The sequence below is a fragment of the Manis pentadactyla genome, chromosome 10 (assembly GCF_030020395.1).
Source record: "Manis pentadactyla isolate mManPen7 chromosome 10, mManPen7.hap1, whole genome shotgun sequence".
Classification (NCBI taxonomy): domain Eukaryota; kingdom Metazoa; phylum Chordata; class Mammalia; order Pholidota; family Manidae; genus Manis; species Manis pentadactyla.
In genome coordinates this window covers 31,781,334-31,799,536 of record NC_080028.1, presented here as the reverse complement: position 1 = coordinate 31,799,536, position 18,203 = coordinate 31,781,334, and the positions used below count along the sequence as shown (strand labels likewise).

General features: G+C 54.9%; 2 protein-coding genes across 2 annotated transcripts; one reads left to right on the top strand and one right to left on the bottom strand.

Moving 5' to 3' along the window:
• Positions 1–613: 613 nt before the first annotated feature.
• On the bottom strand, positions 614–4,624 carry WNT1 (Wnt family member 1). Its single transcript, XM_036891599.2, has 4 exons — positions 4,431–4,624; positions 3,452–3,705; positions 2,501–2,766; positions 614–2,041 (listed from the first exon to the last, which is right to left on the bottom strand). Exons 1-4 carry the CDS (start codon positions 4,532–4,534, stop codon positions 1,553–1,555), a joined length of 1,113 nt encoding a protein of 370 aa, XP_036747494.2. The 5' UTR covers positions 4,535–4,624; the 3' UTR covers positions 614–1,552.
• A 6,381-nt stretch (positions 4,625–11,005) lies between these two features.
• Positions 11,006–17,098, top strand: WNT10B (Wnt family member 10B). Its single transcript, XM_036891589.2, has 5 exons — positions 11,006–11,258; positions 12,155–12,274; positions 12,405–12,667; positions 14,396–14,769; positions 15,432–17,098. Exons 2-5 carry the CDS (start codon positions 12,201–12,203, stop codon positions 15,888–15,890), a joined length of 1,170 nt encoding a protein of 389 aa, XP_036747484.1. The 5' UTR covers positions 11,006–11,258; positions 12,155–12,200; the 3' UTR covers positions 15,891–17,098.
• Positions 17,099–18,203: the final 1,105 nt, after the last annotated feature.

Genomic DNA, 18,203 nt, shown 5'->3' with positions numbered 1-18,203 from the left:
TAGAGCCCTTCATCTGTTATCTGGGTCCTCTTGAGCCCAAAGTTGGGAGCTGGGGCCCTAACAAGGTGTTGCCTTGTCTTGAGGAGGGGACTACTTTCCCTGCTGTCCAGTGCCCTGACCACAGCTGAAGCAAATGGGCTTCAGGGACCAAAAGCTCTACACCAGGGGCAGTGGCACCCTCTCTGCTTGGGCTTCTCTTTCTTCTTCGGTTTCTTTGCAGAACATAGTGATGGCTATCACTCAGTAGTAGCCATTTTCACAATTCTTCCAGATAGGAAAAGTAGGCACAGTTGTTTAATCCCCATTCAGCAAGGGAAGAAACTGAAGCAGTTGCAGTTATGGACTCGCCCACTATCATACAGCCAGTTGGTGTAGGAATAGGAAGAAGAACACTGCAGGTCTTTTGGCTCCTGACCAGATTCTTCTGGAGACCTGGATCCCCAGTGGCCTTATTGGGGTCATCCAAGGGTCAGAATCAGAGGGCCAGGAAACCTCCCAACAATGTATCTCATTTGTTTAAGAGAGGTAAGCAATAGTGTGCTCTGGACTCAAGGAAAAACCACCAAGTCATTGATAAAAATAGAGATTTTATTCTGCAGAGGAAGATACTACATTGGTGGGGGCGAGGAGCCACTAATAGCTACAGTGGAAGGAAATACTGATTCCGGTAGGCAAAGGCATCTTTGAAAAGTTGGGGAGAGGAGAAGAGAGATCAGAAAAGGCTGGAGGGCAAAAGGAGAGAAAAATGGAGAGGGATTGAATAGGGATGGAAGTGGTTTCTGCAAACCAGGCTGGAACCCAGCACAATAAATAGTTTTATTTACAACCACCAAACTCGTGGCTTTGTATCCACGTTTCAGTGCAAATTATTTACACACTGATGAGGAGGCAGGACAGGAAGGGGTAGGAGGTGACTGAGGGAAGCATGGTTCACAGCTGTTCAGTAGCTCCACCACAAAGGCTGAGAGAATGGGGGTATATCTGCTGGGTCCCCCAACCTCATTTTCCACATCACCACAGCTGCCCTTTCACCCTGGAACCTCCCAGCTTCAGCTGTAGGTGGGGAGGAGAAGGGCCCTGATGCCCAGGTGTTGTTTAGGGTTTGCACCCTTGGCGGGAGAATTGGAAGAGCATGTGGGGACCTGGAGAAAACAGAGGATAAAGGGAAGGGAGAGAGGCAGGCAGGGCGCTGGCGCTTTGGAGAAGGCAGAGCAACATCTTCAGGAGCTGATTCCGACGGGGTAGGGGACAAATCCTTCTCTCACCTCCTGGCCAAGCAGGGGGCAGTGCAAAAAGGGGTCTCCCGCGGAGAGGGAGGGAGGTAGGTTGGGGCAGGTTCATCAGTAAGTCAAGAGGGTTCATGCCGCCCCAGGCAAGTGGTTTCAGGAGTCCCCAGGTAGGAGGAGGTGGGAGAAATGATCGGGTAAGTAAGAATCGCAGGGAATGTGGCAGTCTGGAGGGACTTGGTGGGTGCATATCGGGGTCTTAGGTGCTAGCGAATCTGGGGCTGGGCTTGAGGACAAGGCTGCTGGGAGAGAGCGCGCGCCGAACCTCACAGACACTCGTGCAGAACGCGCGTGTGCGTGCAGTTGCGGCAGCTGACGTGGCAGCACCAGTGGAAGGTGCAGTTGCAGCGCTCGGTGACGCGCTGTGTGCGCGTGCGGTGGCCCCGGCCACAGCAAAGCAGCTCGCAGCCGTCCAGCGCGGGAGACGAGCTGTTGCAGGCGCGCCCCGCCGTGCCAGCTGTACCCAGGCGTCCGCTGTATGTGCAGAAATTGGGCGATTTCTCGAAGTAGACGAGGTCGTGTGGGGAGGGCGGCTTGTGCGCGGGATCTTCAGGCTCAAGGCGCAGCAGTTCCGCCCGCGAGGCGCGGTTGCTGCCGCGGTTGCCATAGAGGACGCGCGAGGCACCGTCGAAGCGGTCGCGCAGCACATCGCCCACGGCGCGCAGCGTGGGCAGCCGCATCCAGCACGTGCGCACTGTGCACGAGCCGGACATCCCGTGGCACTTGCACTCCTGGCGCATCTCGGAGAACACGGTCTGGGGGAAAGACAGGGCACATTCAGAGCCAGGGCCACCATCCTAGATACCGCCCCCTTCCGGACGTTGCCGGGACCTCTGCAAAGGCCCAGCCCTAGCCGCGCCCAGCGGAAAGGAAGCGCGAAATATCCCGCAGATATTTAGACACCAGGCCCACCTCTGCTCTCTGCCTCAGCCTCGTTTTTGGAATCTGTACAATACAGGGAGCTGTAGGCAATACATTCCATGGGCTACATGACTTACAACCTCTGCGGTCTACATGCCCTCAGCCACTCTCTTCCATTCTCTGGTTTCCTTCCAAACCTCTTGCTCCCTTAGGAAGGCCACTCCTGGTTCTTTGCCGTAACCCCTGGCCTTATCGCTGCCTGTTACTTCCCAAGTCCGAGGTTTGCCCCTGCTCAGGGACTCGGGGATCCCTGACACTGCGCATCGGGTGCGGAGCCCCTCAAGCCCCCTCACCGTGCGGCCTGCCTCGTTGTTGTGGAGGTTCATGAGGAAGCGCAGGTCCCGCCCCTTCTCCCCGGAGTCCACAAACTCTCTGCCGAAAAGGCGGCCGAAATCGATGTTGTCGCTGCAGCCCCCCCAATGCCAATCGGGGCCCCCAGGACCACGCCGCCGATAGTCGCACGTGCAGGACTCGATGGAGCCCTCAGAACAGGAGCGCGCCACCGAATGGGTAACCCCGGCCGAGGTTATGGCGAAGATAAATGCTGTTTCTCGACAGCCTGTGGGGGAAGGGAGCAGGGATCAGCGAGGGGGTGCGGCCAGCTCCCTCAGGGAGGGCTTGGGACCCTTGAGTCCCAGGTCCCGACTCCGCCCTTACTGTCCTGAGAGCCAGGCGCCCGGAGGGCTGTGTCGGAAAGCCGTTCTCAGAGAGAAAACACATGCGCGGGCATGCAACCGGGTCCACGCTTGTCATCATGCGTTACTGAGGATGGGGTGCATTTTGACTCCTCAGGGGAACTGGGGCAGCCCCAGAAAGAAAAAGAGTAAAGGGGAACGGAAGAACTCTGAACCGCCAAGACATCTCCGCTGTTCAAACTTTTGGCCTATGTCAGCGATGAAAGCCCTGCTGGGCTAGAGGGAAGACACATGACCAAATCTCAGAGCAGCTTCCCAGACGCCTTTGAGAGGGGCTGCGGAAAGCAGTGGCCAGTGGCCAGGACACAGAGCTCCCTTTCTCTGGGGCAGTGGTTCAGAAAAGTTAAGCTTCGTGCCCGAGGTGCACGGCTTGAAAGCGCCTGGTAGAACGCGACTGGCCCGGAGCTGGCGCTGTGCATGAAAGCTCTTGGAGTGTTGATCGTGGACGCTGAAGGCGCCCGGGACATCTTCCCTGCACTCGCCTGCCCATGCCCTAGGGTGACACCACTTTACCCTGGTCCCGGAAGCGTTACCTTCCTGGGTACCCACCTCGATTGACGATCTTGCCGAAGAGGTGGGGCCCCGAAGCGGTGGGGCAGTTCCAGCGGCGGTTGCGAAACTGCCACTTGCATTCTCGAACAGCGCTCTGCAGCCCTCCGCTCACGCTATGCAGGATCCCCGGGTTCTGGCGGATCAGCCTCCGCTGTTTGCGGCTCAGCAGCTGCAGACTAGGCTCGAGCACCAGTTGCAGACTCTTGGAGTCGGTCAGCAGGTTTGTGGAGGAGGCTACGTTCACGATGCCCCTGGTGAGATGTATGATAGGAGCTCAAGATGTGGAAGGGAACCTGCATCCTAACCAAAAAGGTCGTGCTTCCCTACTCTTCCCGCGGCTATTTCCTTGAGAGAGCGGCGGGAGATCAATAATAAGGTAAAGACTCCGAGCTCCCAGGCTCAGTAGTTTTAAAGGGCTGGGCTTCAGGCTTTTGTGTCCCCAGGAGTCCTTGGGCTGCTCAGGCCCTGGGTTCGGGGACTGGACAGAGGGAGGCATGGGGAGCCGGGCAACTGGATGTCCACCTTGGCTCTCACCTGTTGAGCATCCTGAGCGAGGAACTCCTGGCCTGCAGTCTATGCCCACCCAAGGCGTGAAATGCTTAGAGTCCCGCCCTCCTCTTGCCTCCTTTCGGTGAGCACTCCTGGCCTTTCCCTTCTTGAGGCAGAGGAACCTGTGGTGTGACTACCACCGTGAGGCTGGGTTTGGGGCTCAAGTAAGAAGGGCGGTGCTAGATGGCAATGGGTTCCCTTCCTGGTGTATCGTGGGCCGCCGCGGGCAGACCATTCACCCCACTTCAGCAGAACTGTATTCTCTGGGGCACCTCCACTCCAGAGCGCCCCTCTGGTGTCTCAGAGGCAAGTCAGTGCCCTGGAGTGAGCCTGTCTGTGGACGGATCCCAGAGCGTGGGAGCTAGATGGGGCTGGCCCCTGGCTCTGCGCCTCGAGACAAGTGGCGACTCCGCACCAGCTCACTTACCACCATCGGCCACTGCTGTTGGCGGCCAGCGCTGCAGGCAGAGCGGCCAGCGCCAGCATCAGTGTAGCAGAAGCCCAGCCAGGCAGCAGCGCCCAGTGCCCCATTGCCCGCTCTGCCTGCTCTGGGGCGGCTTTGGCTGCTGCCCGCGACAGTGGGACGCGGCGGTGGCTGCAGTAGCGAGAGTTCGCAGTCTGGCTCTACCAGCCCTGGGGGCGGGCGGCGGGCAGCATGGCTAGCGGTCCCGGCTGGTGGGCTGAGGCAGCCACGGCGGGCGGCACCGCCTCTTATAGTTGCGACGCTGGCTGAAGTGACGATAGGAGGCTGCCCCGCCGGGCCGCACTGTGGCACCAGGACGCACCGGTCAGGGGCGCAGACAATGAGGAGCGAGAGCGGGGCCGTGGATCCCGCCCGTCTGAGCCGAGAGCTGACGGGCTGGCCGTCGGGGCTCACCCCCGCCCCCTGCCCGGTGGCTCCCGCCTCCGGGCCGGCACTGGCCCCCGACCCCTCCCCTTGGGACACCCTCCCACGCGCGCCCGCCTCACTCTGCGTCCGGAGCCCGTCGGGGACCAGCGTCCGCCAGGGGGCGCGGCGACAATGTGCTACGGGCAGAATCCGCCTGGAGCCAAGCCGCTTCGCCCGCTGGCTATGGGGCTGTCCCCTCGACGTCACCCCGGGTCCCGCCGGCATCCCCTCTCTCTTCTCCATCCTGAATGGAAGGAAAGCTGCGGTTCTGGTCAGGTACTCTGGAGAGACGCCTCCCAGGCCAGGAAGCCCCCCACCCCCGAAGGCTGAACAGGGAAGGAAAAGGGGGAAATTTGGGGTCGGGCTGAGGCCGTGGTCAGGGAAATCCCGGGGGTGGGTTGGGGGGTGAGCTGAACAGAGCCTGGCCATGGGGAGAAACCTGAGGCGATGGCAGTCTGTGCTTGTGGGCGGGAAGGAGCGCATACGTGGCTGTGAGTGTGTGGTGTAAGTGGGACAATGCACATGTGAGTGTGCAAATGTGTGTGTGTGTTCTGAGGGTGCACACTCATATATGTCGTCCTGTGCAGAAACTCCATGTTTTGAGGTGGGATGTTAGGAACCTTTCCAAAGAATCTTGGAATTTAGCTCAGGTCAGAAGGGATCATCGAGTCATCTTGTCACAGACACCACCTGGGGCAGTGCATCATCTCCTGTGTGTCGGGAAGGAGGTGGCAGCCACTGTCAGGAGAGACCCAGAAGACAGACTGACGGAGAGTGTCTGGGACAGTGTGTGGAGGTGGGTGGACGGGTGGATGAGTGTGTGTGTGGGTGGGAAGATTAAATATGCATATATGTGTCACTCTCACCCTGTGTACCTTGTGTCATCGTTTGATGTGTCACCCTGTGGCATGTGTCAACCTGTGCATATCACTGGGGGAGGAGGCTGAGCCTGCAACCAAGATTGTATCAAGATGGACAAGGCCTGGAGTGGCTGAGTCTCTGAGGACTAGGCTCAGAAAGGAAGGGCAGTGGAGTAGATGTTGGGTGTGTATGGTGGGAGAAAGCTGGGAAGAGAAGGGCGGCTGGCTAAACTGAACCCAGAATAGGGAACTTGTGCCTCAACATGTCTACTTCTTTTTGGATTTTTCTGACATGTTTTGTGTTCTGGCGCTTTCCACTCTCACCGTGCTAGGATAGTCAAGAGTGCTTGCAACCTCTCCTCCTTTTGTGCACTTCTCTCTTCCCTCCCAGGGACTCCAAATAGCTTCAAGGCCACCTTGGCCTCCTACTGAAGTGGCTGCTGCTACCTATATGGGGCATAGAGAGCATTGCCAGCCTGGTTATTATGCCCTCCCACCACACGCAGATGGCTCCTGGAAGGAGAGATCTCCTCCTCTATGTGTCTCCTCTCTCCCCATTTTACAAAGGAAAAAAATAGATTAGGAAGTTGTCCAGGGTCTACACAGCTAATAAATGAATACATGGTGGAGGCAGATTACAACCCAGATCATTTTAGCTCAAAGCCCATGCTCTTTCCATCTTACTCACATTTTGTGAATGTGCACCAACAGCAGGCTGTGGGCCTGTCCCAAAATTGACAGATAAATAAAAATAATCGTTAGAATCTTCCTGTCTCCCTTTTGAATCCTCTCTTTTTCATCTCCCCTGTCTCTAGGTTACTTTCTGACTGAGTATATCAGTCAGAAATAATAAAGAGTTCCTAATTCTCAAGAGTTCCAAGTCTCAGAAATGACCAGGCCTCTCTTCCAAGGCAGAGAAATCACTCTAATGAGTGCATGCCAGGTAAGTTTGATTAATCTTCCTGGGGTATTTACGTTTTAAATGAGATGCATATTAACCCCAATGAAGCCTGCTGGAGGTTATTTTTGAAGGGAATATCCTTCCCAGGCCCTTTGCCTAGTCCAGTATACCTGACCCCTCCAGGGATTCAATTCTGAGGGACAAGATGTACTGGCCCTGCATCCTCCACAGTCCAAAAGCCAGCAGTCTCTGCAGAGGGCCCCTGGTGCAGATGGCTCAAGTAAATAGACAAGGTAACATGGGTAGCTTGTCCTTTGTGCCTTAGGACTTTCTTCCCACTGGGGCCTGGGTAGTCTTTAGGACTGGAGGATTGATAAAACCCCATGGAGATGGGAGGTGCTTCATTTGCTCCACATTACCACCCAAGATTGTTCCATTTCTCTGCTTTCTTCTGCTGCAAAACTCAAAAGGGTTGCTATAATCACTGGCACCAATTTATTTTCATTATTCTTTCTTTCCACCCAAATGACACCTTTGAACCTACTACACCTCCTTATCAAAATCATCTGTGACCTCCAGGTTGCTCTACTGTCAACATTCTGTTCTCATCCTAATCAGCCTTTCAGGAACAGCAGGCAGAGTTGACTGCTTCCTTCTTCTTGAAGTGCAGCCCAATTCAATCTGGAGCTTCTTTTTAGTCTACAGTCACTCACTCCCTTGGTGAACTATCCATCTCATGCTCCTGAACATATCTCTGGCCCCGCACTTTGGACTTGCACATTTAACACTTGAATAAGTATCTCAAAATGTATGGGTCTAGCACTTGAAGGCCTGATTCTTCCCTTGCCCAACCAGTCATCCATCTTAGTAAATGGCAGTTCCATCCTTTCAGTTGTTCAGGACAAGGATCTTAGAGTCATCCTTAACTCATCTGTTTGCTTATACTCCATGCCAAATCAATCAACAAATCCTGTCCTTCTGTCTTCAAACTATAGGCAGAATCTGATCCATTCTAACCACTCCACCTCAATGACACTGCTCTGAGCCACTGTTCTCTCTTTCCTATATAATGTAATAACCTCCTAACACATCTCCTTGCTTCTACCCTTGCTCTCACAGTTTATTCTCCACACAGCAACCAGAACCACTCTTTCTAAAGTGTAAGTCAGATCATTTTATTCCTCTGCTCAGAATTTTCCATTGATTCCTCATCTCAAAGGAAAAGGCAAAATCTTTACAGTGGCCTAAAAGGCCCTATATGATCTAACCCTGCTCCTTCCTTGTTCTCTAACTTCATTTTACTCCACTCTCTCCCTTTTGGGTTCTTCCTCCCCAGCACATTGGCCTCCTTGTTAATTCCTTGAACATACCAAGCAAGCTCCTGTCTCAGGATCTTTGCACCTGCTTTTCTGTCTTCTGAAATGCTCTTCCTCAGATGTCTCCATGGGTTTGTTCCCACACTGACTTTTCCTTCCCCCTATATGAAATGGAATCCTACTACCTATCTCCTTTACCCTACTTTATGTTCCTCTGTATCACTGTTGACTGCAGATAATTAAAGTCTTGAAGTAGAAAACCAGTAGTAAACAACCCCTCTGGAATAGAAATAGGGGAGAGAGATGTCAGAGGGGAAAGGAGCTTTCCTGGGAAGAAAGCTGGGGACCAGGGCTCAGGGTTTACAAGTAGAGAAGCCTACCTTTTATTTGAAGCACCAGCAGGCGGCACTGCCCCCTTGAGCTGGGAAGGCATCAGCCTCTGGCAAGGAAGGGGGCAAAATTCTGTCTAGGATAATCCCACAGATTTGCTGGGGGAAATGCTGAATGAGAGGATGTTCCTGAGAGTCCAAAGTAGTCGGGCTGCGGACACTTTGGTGCCTCCGGGTGGTGGCCTAATGTGTTGCAGAAGAAGGCGTGTGAGGCAGAGGGTGGGCAGTACAGCTGAGCTCACTGCCGCGGGCGCATCCATCCCTCCTGGGCCTATAATTTGGGTTCCCCGGGCTGGGCCGCCCCTATCAGCGGCTCAGCAATACATGAGTCACCCGGGACCCCGGGCCAAGGCAAACATGATGGGGGACGGGGGCAGGGAGGAAGAGGAGGCTCCGGAGGCTGAGCTCGGCTTTAGCCACCGCCTCAGTTGCTCGATCCCACAATCTCCAGGGGCCCCCACTCTTTTCCTTGACTCCCGCCCTCCAGGGCCCCAGTGTTCTTCCCAGATTGCTCCCACTACACCCTCCATCATCACGATTGGAAGACAGCCCTTCATTCTTCTCACTGAGGGGAAGGGGAACCAGCTTGCTCTCACTCCCTCCCTGAAGTAATGACAGCCCCTCACTTTCCCCCTCCTGTCCTGGCCCCAACCCTTGTCAAGGTCTCTCTGGTTCCTGCTCCTCCCCTTTCCTGGAGCTGGCCGCGTGCTTGGGGTATTAGGCAATGGGTGTGTACCCGCAGCCCTCTCCAGACCCCGCCTGTTCCACCACCCTCCAGCCGCCTGCAGGTCAGCACTCAGGCCAGCCGGTCGGACTGAGGGCACTGGGGGCCAGCTCAGGCCACCCAGTCTGCCTGCCTGTGGCCTTCTGGCCCAGAGCTAGGCTTCTGCAGAGAGAGAGAACTGGAGTCGGGCCTTGGATTTGGGGCAGGCCGAGATGGGGAGCCCTGGGGTCACTGAGAAGTTAGAATCTATGGCAATAGTTCCGACCCAGGTCCTTTCTTGGCACCTGACTATACTGCAGACTGACAAACGTAAAATCAGAAGAAACAGTCCAAAACCTGAGGGAGACCCAGAGACACAAAGAGAAATACAAATGTTCAAGAGGTCCGCATGGGAGAAGAGGGTCACAGGAAACCTCATCCTCCTCTTTCAGGGACCTGGGTGAAGTCTCAGGCTGACATGCAAGACAAGGACACTGGTGAGAATCGCTGAATCCAGGTGTAAGGCCAAAAGCTACTGAGATAGGGCTTGCAGATTCTAGTGGCCTCAAAACCACACATGGTTTGATTCTTGGCTCCTCATCAGGAAGGAGGGCAAGAGATCTAGGGCTCCTTCTCCTCTTCCCTCTGTTCCCAGAGGTGGGGAGGCAGAGAAAAGAAGCCCTCTGTGGTGCTGTCCAGTGGCAGGAACCATGGTACTTCACTTCCCCAGTCTGTTCTGGGTGGTCAATAAATACCCAACAGATGAAAGTCACTGTTGCTTGTTGACAGTTCTGCCCCCTTAGACTGCAGTGCCCCCTGCAGTTGAGGCAGGACCTGCAGCAGTGCAAGATGGAAGCTGGCTGCCCAACAGAGCTACATGGCCACCACCAAGAAAGGGATGACTGTGGCTGTGGGTTTAAGCCCTGTGGCTGTGCTTCTCTGGGGGGCCTGTCTCTGAGTCAATGTGCCAGCCTTGGGCACGCGGGGCCAGCCGTGCTCTGGGCTGCGGTCTGGCAGGGGCCGGGGGCGGCTGGGAAGCCTGGGGCCCCTCTCTGGCAAAAATAGCCCGCAGTGGTTAGAGCTGGGAGGGTGAGTCAGGCAGGAGTGCAGTGGCGCCTAACCCCTTCACTGCCGCTGCAGCTCCCTAAGGTAGTTTTGCCTCATCTGTGCATCCCAAGATCAGGCTCTTTCTCTGGCTCTCCTTGGGCTGGGCTCATCTGGGAGTCAGAGGCAGTCCTCATTCCATGTGAAGCAAGTGTTCAAGCCTGGATCTGGAATATGGACCACCAGAGGTGCAGACCTGGGAAGAGCAGGAGACCTCTGCCGACAAGGATGACTGTAAACAGAGGGAATCATAGGGGCAGGCTGAAGATCTTTGGGGCTACCAGATCCCCTGTCAAGGCTAAACACTGAGGCCAAAGATGACCCCTCCCAAGGGGCAGGCGCAGAGTTTCTCCCTCCCCCCCTTTGGAGGTGGGTGGAAGCCAAGCCACCCAGAAGGGAGCTTCTCCTGCCAGCTCCTTGTGCCCTGCGGTGTGCTCTCGCGGAGGTCTCCATACGCCAATGTCCAGGAAGGAAGTCGGTTCTCAGCTCCCTCTTCATTTTGTCAAAGGTACCCTCCAGCCATCCAGCTTTCAGTGGGGAAACTGAGGCAAAGAACAATGACCACTTGGAGCCAAGGTCCTCAATCCCTAGTCTGGGTCACGGCACCTTCCTTTCGGCCTTGGCGACTCCAGAGCAGGTGAGAGGAACTTGGGCCACCTCCCCCTTCAGTGGGGCCAAGCCTGAACCCGGCGTCGGGGGAGAGGGTGTGTGTGTGTGTTAGCTGGGAGGAGGGGGAGCGGCAGCGCTCCCCGGGTCGAGGCGGGGGGTGGGGGTGTGAGGAGTGGGGTGGGGATGCCCCGGGCTCCGGGAGGGGCTGCAGCTCTGTCAGCCGAGGCAGAGCGCCCGTCATCTGGGCGCGAATAGAGCCAGAGCCCCTAGTCCTTTGCTCGCCCGCTTTCTCGATCACTCCCTCCCTTCCTCCCTCCCTTCCTCCCGCGGCCGCGGCGGCGCTGGGGAAACGGCGAAGAGGAGTGGCCCTGCCCTGGAAGAATGCGACTCTGCCGAGGGGGCAGAACCCGAGGCGGTCTCCCCAAGGTTTGAGCCCAGGAGACCCAGTCCCACCGGTGGTGGTCCCGCGCCAGAGCAGCTGGAGGTAATAGAACCGGGAAAGCAGGGAGGGCAGGAACGCGCACACGGAGACCAGATAGGCACACGGGTAGTCAGACGGACAAGCATCCGCCCACAGGGCCACAGAGACGCAGAGAGAGAACTGAGGATACTGTCAGAGATAAAGACACAGCAAATAAAGGAATGCCCCCAGAATTGGAGGGCGATGAACACGAGAGTGGAGGGGTGGGGACTGAGGCTGGGACCTGTGGGGACCAGACTGGTAACGCGAGGAGAACACGTAGTTAAGAAAAGTGGCAGAGGGGGAAGAGGACTTGGCTTGGCTGCGGTCCCCTTTCAGGTGGGAGCCAGGTTCCTCACCTGACTGCTGCACGTAGCGCCTCCCCTTTTTCCCTACTGGGAGGAAGCAGGTAGAGTCGGTGGGGAGCCCCTTTCTCCACCCTTCTCGCAGAGACTGCCTGCCCTCGACGGCACCTGGAGGCGACACTCTCCCTCACCCCCACCCCGCCGTCTGTAGGTAGTGGGAACCCCCTTCCAGTCCCGCCTGCTAGCCCTGTGAGGGCAAGAGGCTGTGATGGGCGGGGTGAGCGACTCTTGGGGCCCTCAAAGAGGGAGCGGTGGGGAGGTGGTGGAGCTGTGTTTTGTGAGTCCATATGTCTGAGTTTGCACGTGAGTGTATGTCTGTGTGCCGGGCTTTGTGTCTGGCTGGGTCAGGCTCCCAGAGCGATCCAGTACAGATTTTTCCTCCAGGGCCCTGGGAGTCTGAGAATCAAGGAGTGATTCTTACTGTTTTGTTTGGGAGGGATGAGAAGGGTCAGGGGGCTGGCACTGGTGAGTTAGGAGCCCGAAGGTGGGCATCCTTCTGGTGCCCAGGCGAGCCACCCTATTCCGGAACCCTCCTTGAGCCTCCCTGTCCCGCAGGCTCTGAGCCATCTGCCCACGGGGGCCTTCGGGCCCGGGCTTCGACATGCCGGAGGAGCCCCGGCCGCGGCCTCCGCCCTCGGGCCTCGCGGGTCTCCTGTTTCTGGCATTGTGCAGTCGGTGAGCAGTTCCCCCTGTCACCCAGCCTGCAAGAGAAAGCCCTGGGCTGGAAGCACGGAAACGGGCGGGAGGAGTCGGAGGGGGCGCGAGACCTGGGCCCCAAGAGACCCCGAAACATCTCCGTTCCCAGGGCCCTAAGCAATGAGATTCTGGGCCTGAAGCTGCCGGGCGAGCCGCCACTGACTGCCAACACCGTGTGCTTGACGCTGTCGGGCCTGAGCAAGCGGCAGCTAGGCCTGTGCCTGCGCAGCCCCGACGTGACGGCGTCCGCACTTCAGGGCCTGCACATCGCGGTCCACGAATGTCAGCACCAGCTGCGCGACCAGCGCTGGAACTGCTCGGCGCTCGAGGGCGGCGGCCGCCTGCCGCACCACAGCGCCATCCTCAAGCGCGGTGAGCCTGGCCGGGCGGGTTTGCGCTGCCGCGGCTGAGAGGTGGGGGGCAGGCCGAGGCGAGCGGAGGCGGGAAGGCACGGGTTCACGACTCGGGAAGGGGCCTCTTTGGGAATTCCCCCTGGGAGCCGCACGGATCTGGATTTGGCCACCCGTCTGGGCCCCTGTGCTTCTGATTTCCACGTGCACGCTGCCGGCAAGGCAGCTGCATCCCTGCTCCCCTACCCTAGGGCCCCTCTGTCCTGCCTCCTCCCAGCTCGATCTGGGTTGCACCTGTGAGCAGAGATGCCCCCAGCCCTGGAAGCTTCAAAAGCCCCCCACAACACCTCCCCCAGATTTCTTCCCCCTCCCTCTCTGTGGGACAAGCCCAGGCTGGTGTCCCCAGAGCCTCAGCGGGGGTGGGGTGACGCCCCCAACCATTTAAGGGTTAAACCTACTCCCCTAATTGCCGGGGTTCCCAGGAGTGGAGGCTGGGAACAAAGACCTGATGGCTTTGAAGCCTGGGATCAGCCCCCTCCTCTGTGCTTTGGGGGCCCCAGGTGGCTCTCACCTGAGCAGGTGAAGACCAGCTGGAGGGGCAGAGAACAGGTCACTGCTGGCCTGGTCTGGGAAGCATCTTTGCTTCTTGCCAGGCCATGCCTGAGTTTACTCCCTGGAGGAGTAAAGATCCATCCAGAACTCAGCTCAAGAGTGGGGGCAGTACTTTGGGGACTACGGGGTTAATAGGCAGCTGCCATCTGCAGGGGAATTCCCAAGACTTGCGCAAACAGCTTCACCCCTGGAGGGTTGGGGTTGGGGGAGATCAGAAGGCTGGGCCAGGAGCACTCCTCTTGGGGTGGGAGAGTCCTGGCCTCTAAGGAGGTGCTGTCTCTCATCCTCCGAAGGCTCCAGAGAGCCCCTGCCATAAAGGAACTGAAGGACCCCCTCCTCCACAGGGCCTGGTGTAGGGGAAGGCTTTGATGCCCAAATGAGAAGCGCTACTCCCTAAGCCTGGGAAAGGCTTGTCATCCTGGGCCTCTGTGACCCCCCAAAACATAACAAAGAAGCCAAGAGTTTAAAAGGGCCTTAGGGAAAATCATCCCCACCTCTCTCCCCTTCCCAGCACTTTATAGAGTAATAGCAGGTTAGGATAAACAGAAAGGGCAGTCTTAAAGCGCAAATATAAAACTAGAAACTGGAAAGGAGAAGGACAACTCCACAGCTTCAGTGCTTCTGGGTGTTAGGGTGGTGTAAGGTAGGCTGGTTGAAAGACTGATTAAAATAACCTGAAAAAAAAAAAAAAAAGAACCCAAGATCTCTGCTTCCACCCCACCCAAGCTCCCTGCAGGGCTGGGGAATTTCTAAGGCTTTCAGATGTAGAACGCAGCAAACACATCTTCAAAGACCTCAGGGACTCCCTCCTAGTCCATTCCCAAACCCAGGGGTCTTTCCCTTTAGGCTAGCTCTTTCATCCACACCAGAATATCTCAGATTTACAGAGCGAGAATGGGCCTCAGAGATCATCTCAACTCATTCTCTCCCTTTATAGATGAGGAAACTGAGGCTCTGGGCTTTCTGTTCCCTTCCTTCTCCCATGACTTTCTCCCAAATTACTCAGTTGGTAAATAGCAGGGTCAGGATTCAGTTGAGAACTTCTGGGATTGGCGGGTGGCTGTTTTATTTCCTTCCACCTCCCTACTCTCAACTGTTAACCTTAACCACCCCCCAACCACACCGTTTCCACCCCCAGGTTTCCGTGAGAGTGCTTTTTCCTTCTCCATGCTGGCTGCTGGGGTCATGCATGCGGTGGCCACGGCCTGCAGCCTGGGCAAGCTGGGGAGCTGTGGCTGTGGCTGGAAGGGCAACGGTGAGCAGGACCGGCTGAGGGCCAAACTGCTGCAGCTGCAGGCGCTGTCCAGGGGCAAGAGCTTCCCCCACCCCCTGCCCAGCCCAGGCACTGGCTCAAGCCCTGGCCCTGGCCCCCAGGACACATGGGAATGGGGTGGCTGTAACCATGACATGGACTTTGGAGAGAAGTTCTCTCGGGATTTCTTGGATTCCAGGGAAGCTCCCCGGGACATCCAGGCACGAATGCGGATCCACAACAACAGGGTGGGACGCCAGGTATGTGTGTGCAACTTGTCCTGGGTCTCCCTAGCTTTCCAGGCCTGGCTAGAGTTTGCGAGGCACAGCAGAGTAAGAGGATGAGAGTGGTGGGTTATTGCCACTCATCTGGGTGACCTTGAGCAAGTCACTTAACCTCAGTTTTTGCATCTGTAAAAAAAAAAGAGTCTAATGATACTTACCTCACAATGTCATTAAGAGTGAGTTAGCAACTAGAATAACCGCATAGTGCCTAGTTTGGGCAGGTACTCATTATATGGTACCTATTATTACAGCTGCCTTCTTGACAGAATTTAGGGGTGCTTTGTGCCAGGCTCCCTTATTTAGCAGTGCTCACTTTGGAGAGAGTACTGAAATGGGAGTCAGGATAACTGAAGTTGAGTCCTGTTGCCAGCTAGTTATCTAAACTGAGTCTCTGTTAGCAGCTAGTGAATTGAAGACTTGGACAAATCACTTTGCTCTGGCTTCAGTTCTCCAACCATGCAGTGACAGCGATGGGTTATTAGTCAGCCTCCCAGTGTCCTTTCTTTTCTGATATTCCATAGCCATTCTTGCCTCTATTTGTCCCTCCCTGTGATCTCTGTTCCCTCCTCTCTCATGTGCCTCTTTGCTCTGTCCTTTTGTTCCAATCCCTTTCCCTTCTTCCACCTCTGATGCTCTAGGTGGTAACTGAAAATCTGAAGCGGAAATGTAAGTGCCATGGCACGTCAGGCAGCTGCCAGTTCAAGACATGCTGGAGGGCTGCTCCAGAGTTCCGGACAGTGGGGGCAGCTTTGAGAGAGCGACTGGGTCAGGCCATCTTCATCGATACCCACAACCGCAACTCTGGAGCCTTCCAACCCCGCCTGCGTCCCCGTCGCCTCTCAGGAGAGCTGGTCTACTTTGAGAAGTCTCCTGACTTCTGTGAGCGAGACCCCACCGTGGGCTCCCCAGGCACTCAGGGCCGGGCCTGCAACAAGACCAGCCGCTTGCTGGATGGCTGTGGAAGCCTGTGCTGTGGCCGTGGGCACAATGTGCTCCGGCAGACACGAGTTGAGCGCTGTCATTGTCGCTTCCATTGGTGCTGCTACGTGCTGTGTGATGAGTGCAAGGTCACAGAGTGGGTTAATGTGTGTAAGTGAGGGTCAGCCTCACCGCAGAGCTGGGGAAGGGGAGGGTCACTTTTTCAGCCCTTTGCTCTGATTTCTGTCCAGGTCAGTCTTGGCCCCTGGAAACTCAAAGTATCTACCTGGAAATAGCTTTGGGGTTGGTGCAGATCAGGTGGAGTCTGTGATGTGTGGCCTTCTCCCCCACAGTAGGCCGGCCTTGGGAGAAGTTGTCACCTGTCTTCTGCTCTTTAAACACCTGAATTGGCAAAGATGAAATGCACTGTATTGCCCCCCTCCACCACCCAAAGGTCCCTTTAAATCTGATGCATACTTCTTTGGGCTGGCAGTCCCTAGAGTTTGACCACTCTTCTCCTCTGAGGGATAGCCCCAGGCATTGTGTGAACCTAAGGCCTATATTCAGAAAGTGAGCACTCACTTGTATTTGCTGTTTCCAAACTCCACTGCTGCAGCCTGGGCCCATTTTGTGGGGTATTGGAAGACAGTGAAGAGAGATTTTTCTTAGGGAAGGGACAGAGTGCTGGGGGGTGCTTTCTCCTGAGACAGTTGTCTGCCTAGGCCCTTAGGGAGGCTGTCTCCCCACATTCAGATGTTAAGGGGACCCTCCAAAGGTAGAGATTTACCTAGAACTCTGAGCCTCTTTTTCATTCTTTAGTAGTAGATGTGGGAATGGATAATTTATTGTACTGAGACTTGTTCTTGGTTCTTGTTTGTAACTAAAATAAATTAAGTTACTGGACCAGTGGATGCAGATGGTGATATTTCTGCCCACACTTCGGATCCCAGTCCATGGCTTCTTTTTCAGGTTAATCTCCTACCCTCCTACACAATGATTTTATTTATGTATATCCTGCCTGGTTCCACAAAGGATTTAAAATGGTCCTCAGTGACTTAGCTGGTAACTTTTAGTGTGAAAAACCAAGAGAGACTTCAAGGAGTGAGGGTCTAGAGATGCAAACATAGGCCTTATTTACTATGTGCCTCAGCTCCAGATTTTGCCTTGGTGGCTGCTCTAGAACAATGGTTGGCAATCCTCCCTCCCCACCCCACCCCCGTGCCCTCCCCCAAAGGGTTTGACAGTGAATATATTAGGTTTTTTGGCTTTGTCACAACTACTCATCTTTGCCTTAATTACTCAACTCTGCTGTTGTCGATCAAAAGCAGCCATAGGCCGTGCATAAATGGATAGGCGTGGCTTTGTCCAATAAAACTGAATTTGCAGAAATGGATTGCCAGACTGAATTTGGTCCTCTGTAGTTGGTTGATCCCCTTCCCTACACCACGAGGTCATCTCTGTTCTGGGTTTTTCAAGTCTTGAAAGTATCTCAACATTAAACCTGAACCCAAAAGAGCAGGTGATTTTCTCTCTGGCTCCAAATCAGGGAGCTTGGGAGGCAGATACAAGACTAATGAGAAGCATGTAGAAGGCATTCCAGTACTCAAAAAAGGACTCTTTTTTGCTCTGGAAACCAGTGAACCAGCATGCTCTCCCACCGAATTATTTGCATATGTATTTTGTCCTTTATTTAGAGCTCTTTTGCATTTAATCTTTGTAAAATAATTCCTTTATCTTTTAGGAGATAACCATAACTATAGAAAACAAAACTTCTTTTATTCCAATCTTTATATTCCCAGTATCTTTGAAACAAATCATTTAGCTTTCAGTTCAGAAAAGGTATATGCATCACACACTTAGAATTTTATGAGTGATTGAACGTTTATGGGGTTGTAAGATGCTTACTCTAACAGGTCATCTTCCCTTGGCCAGGAAATGTAGAAATAGTTCTCTCCACTCCTGTAGGCAATAGATAGATCTGCTACCCAAATGACTCTCAAAATTAGGTGAAATGATGGTAGCACCAGGATAACAAGACATTTTGAGGAGTGTTGGGTTAGGGTAGCACTTTATGGCAAAAGTTTATGTCCCGAATTTCCATTGAGCATTGAAAATTCTGGATTTGGAAATTTGATGGAGGCAGGAAGATATCTCACCCTTCAGGCACTGACTGAGCCTTCTGTGTTTATGGGGGACTTGGGGAAGGATGGGATGCAGCTAGAATGGACAGAGGATATGAAAGAATAACAGTAAGGGATATCCAGAATGGGAATTTCTCACACTCAGGAAGAGGGAGGAGAATCTCCACTGGAGTCACAGCAAGAATATTTCTGCGTTTTCCTGTTTCCTTCCTCTGAATCCCCTTTGGCTTCCTCTCTCTTTCTAGCTGTCTTTTTTCTTCCATCAGACACGCTCTGTGGCAAACTTAAGCCCCAAACCACAACCTTGAGAAATTCCAAATGGATTTTGTCAGCAAGGCCAACACCCCCCTC

What these genes read in the sequence shown, in the direction of transcription:
- WNT1 (XM_036891599.2), bottom strand. Translation starts at nt 4,534, where the DNA reads ATGGGGCACTGGGCGCTGCTGCCTGGCTGGGCTTCTGCTACACTGATG. An exon ending in CGGCAAGATCGTCAATCGAG is followed by an intron (nt 2,767 to 3,451) that starts GTGGGTACCCAG and finishes CTTCCCCCACAG; the next exon opens with GCTGTCGAGAAACAGCATTT. An exon ending in ACAACGAGGCAGGCCGCACG is followed by an intron (nt 2,042 to 2,500) that starts GTGAGGGGGCTT and finishes TCTTTCCCCCAG; the next exon opens with ACCGTGTTCTCCGAGATGCG.
- WNT10B (XM_036891589.2), top strand. Translation starts at nt 12,201, where the DNA reads ATGCCGGAGGAGCCCCGGCCGCGGCCTCCGCCCTCGGGCCTCGCGGGT. An exon ending in TTTCTGGCATTGTGCAGTCG is followed by an intron (nt 12,275 to 12,404) that starts GTGAGCAGTTCC and finishes CTCCGTTCCCAG; the next exon opens with GGCCCTAAGCAATGAGATTC. An exon ending in CAGCGCCATCCTCAAGCGCG is followed by an intron (nt 12,668 to 14,395) that starts GTGAGCCTGGCC and finishes TTCCACCCCCAG; the next exon opens with GTTTCCGTGAGAGTGCTTTT.